Source organism: Penaeus vannamei, chromosome 42 (genome assembly GCF_042767895.1).
Source record: "Penaeus vannamei isolate JL-2024 chromosome 42, ASM4276789v1, whole genome shotgun sequence".
In the NCBI taxonomy this organism is placed as follows: Eukaryota; Metazoa; Arthropoda; class Malacostraca; order Decapoda; family Penaeidae; genus Penaeus; species Penaeus vannamei.
The window spans coordinates 15,171,050-15,173,549 of record NC_091590.1 but is presented as its reverse complement, the minus strand read 5'-3'; the positions used below and the strand labels follow the sequence as shown (position 1 = coordinate 15,173,549).

General features: G+C 45.9%; 1 protein-coding gene across 1 annotated transcript in view; it reads left to right on the top strand.

Annotated features, from left to right (window-relative positions):
* Alg11 (ALG11 alpha-1,2-mannosyltransferase) overlaps positions 1–2,500 on the top strand; it is an 8,719-nt gene that overhangs the window by 4,162 nt on the left and 2,057 nt on the right. Inside the window, exon 4 of the mRNA XM_027362841.2 lies at positions 2,417–2,500. This exon is cut by the window's right edge and continues 2,057 nt beyond it. Within this exon, the coding sequence (XP_027218642.1) occupies positions 2,417–2,500 (84 nt within the window). The remainder of the gene's footprint in view (positions 1–2,416) is intronic.

Genomic DNA, 2,500 nt, shown 5'->3' with positions numbered 1-2,500 from the left:
TCTCCCCTCTCTCTCCCTCTCTCTCCTCTCTCTCTCTCTCTCTCTCTCTCTCTCTCTCTCTCTCTCTCTCTCTCTCTCTCTCTCCTCTCTCTCTCTCTCTCTCTCTCTCTCTCTCTCTCTCTCTCTCTCTCCTCCCTCCCTCCCTCCTCTCTCTCCTCTCTGTCTCTCTCTGCCTCTCTGTCTCTCTCCCTCCCTCCCTCCCTCCCTCCCTCCCTCCTTCCCTCCCTCCCTCCTCCTCCCCTCTGTCTCCCTCCCTCCCTCCCTCCCTCCCTCCCTCCCTCCCTCCCTCCCTCCCTCCCTCCTCCTCTCTCCCTCCCTCTCTCCCCTCTCTCTCTCTCTCTCCCCTCTCTCCCCCTCTACCTCCCTCTCTCTCCTCTCTCTCTCTTCTCTCCTCTCTCTCTCTCCCTCTCCCTCCTCTCTCTCCCTCTCTCTCTCTCTCTCTCTCTCTCTCTCTCTCTCTCTCTCTCTCTCTCTCTCTCTCTCTCTCTCTCTCTCTCTCTCTCTCTCTCTCTCTCTCTCTCCACTCTCTCTCTCTCTCTCTCTCTCTCTCTCTCTCTCTCTCTCTCTCTCTCTCTCTCTCTCTCTCTCTCTCTCTCTCTCTCTCTCTCTCTCTCTCTCTCTCTCTCTCTCTCCCTCCCTCCCTCCTCCCTCCCTCCTCCTCCCTCCCTCTCCCTCTCTCTGCCTCTCCTGCCTCTCTCTGCCTCTCTCTTGCCTCCCTCTCCTCTCTCTCCCTCTCTCTCCCTCTCTGTCTCTCCCCCTCTCTTCTCCCTCTCTCCCTCTCTCTCCCTCCCTCTCATCCCTTCTCTCCCCTTCTCCCTCCCTCCCTCTCTCCCTCTCTCTCTTCCTTCTTCCTCTTCCTCCCTCTCTTCTCCCTCCTTCCTTCCCTCTCTCTTCCTTCCTTTCTTTCTTTTCCTTCCTTCTTCTTTCTTCCTTCTTTCTTCTTTCTCCCTCTCTCTCCCTCTCTCTCTCTCTCTCTCTCTCCTTCTCCCTCTTTCCTTCTTCTCTCTTCTCTCTCTCTCCCTCCCTCTCTCCCTCTCTCCTTCTTTTCTCCCCCTCCCTCCTCTCTGTCTCCCTCCCTCCCTCCCTCCTCTCCTCCTCCCTCCCTTCCCTTTCTCCTCCTCTCTTCTTCTTCTCTCTCTCTCTCTTCTCTCTCTCTCTCTCTCTCTCTCTCTCTCTCTCTCTCTCTCTCTCTCTCTCTCTCTCTCTCTCTCTCTCTCTCCTCCTCTCTCTCTCTCTCCCTCCCTCCCTTCACCTCCCTCCCTCCCTCTCCCTCCTCTCCCTCTCTCTCCTCTTTCTCCTCTCTCTCCTCCCTCTCTCTCCTCTCTCCCCCTCTCTCTCTCTCTCTCTCTCTCTCTCTCTCTCTCTCTCTCTCTCTCTCTCTCTCTCTCTCTCTCTCTCTCTCTCTCTCTCCCTCTCTCTCTCTCTCTCTCTCTCTCTCTCTCTCTCCCTCTCTCCCCCTCCCCCTCTCTCCCCCTCTCTCCCTCTCTCCCCTCTCCCCCCTCTCTCCCTCTCTCTCCCTCTCCTCCCTCCTCTCTCCTCTCTCTCCCTCTCTCTCCCCCTCTCTCCCTTTCCTTCTCTCTCCCCCTCTTCTCTCCCCCTCTCTCCCCCTCTCTCCCCCTCTCTCCCTCTCTCTCCCTCTCTCTCCCTCTCTCTCTCCCTCTCTCTCCTCTCTCTCCCTCTCTCTCTCTCTCTCTCTCTCTCTCTCTCTCTCTCTCTCTCTCTCTCTCTCTCTCTCTCTCTCTCTCTCTCTCTCTCTCTCTCTCTCTCTCTCTCTCTCTCTCTTTATATAATTTTGAATATTTTTCTATATTAATTTCAAATCTCTTTTTGTACCACAATCATGGGCCAAACATATCCTGTCTTACTCTTTTTACCTCAAGTTACTGATCTGTGTGGTGTATGAGAGTTTAAAGCTAATGAAAGTGATATATGAGCTTTGATATTACAGTTTTTAGCATTAGCTTATTGCTTGAGGTGAGAGATGCACAATTATTTTTTTTATCATTTTTTTTTTTTAGCAGTCTAATAGATGATGGTGCTAACTTAAAAAAAAAAAGAATATATATATATATATATGTATATATATATATATATATACATATATATATACATATATATATATATATATACTATATATATATATATATATATATATATATATATATATATATATATATATATATATATATATATATATATATATATATATATATATATATATATATATATATATATATATATATATATATATATATATATATATATATATATATATATATATATATATATATATATATACATATATATGTATATATATATATATATATATATATATATATATATATATATATATATATATATATATATATATATATATATATATGGTGATGCCACATGATATTTTTCACTGTTGCAGGTACCAGCATGTGAAATGTTATGTCTATACAGGAGACATAGATGTAACTCCACAGGAAATCTTACAGAAAGCACAGCAGAGATT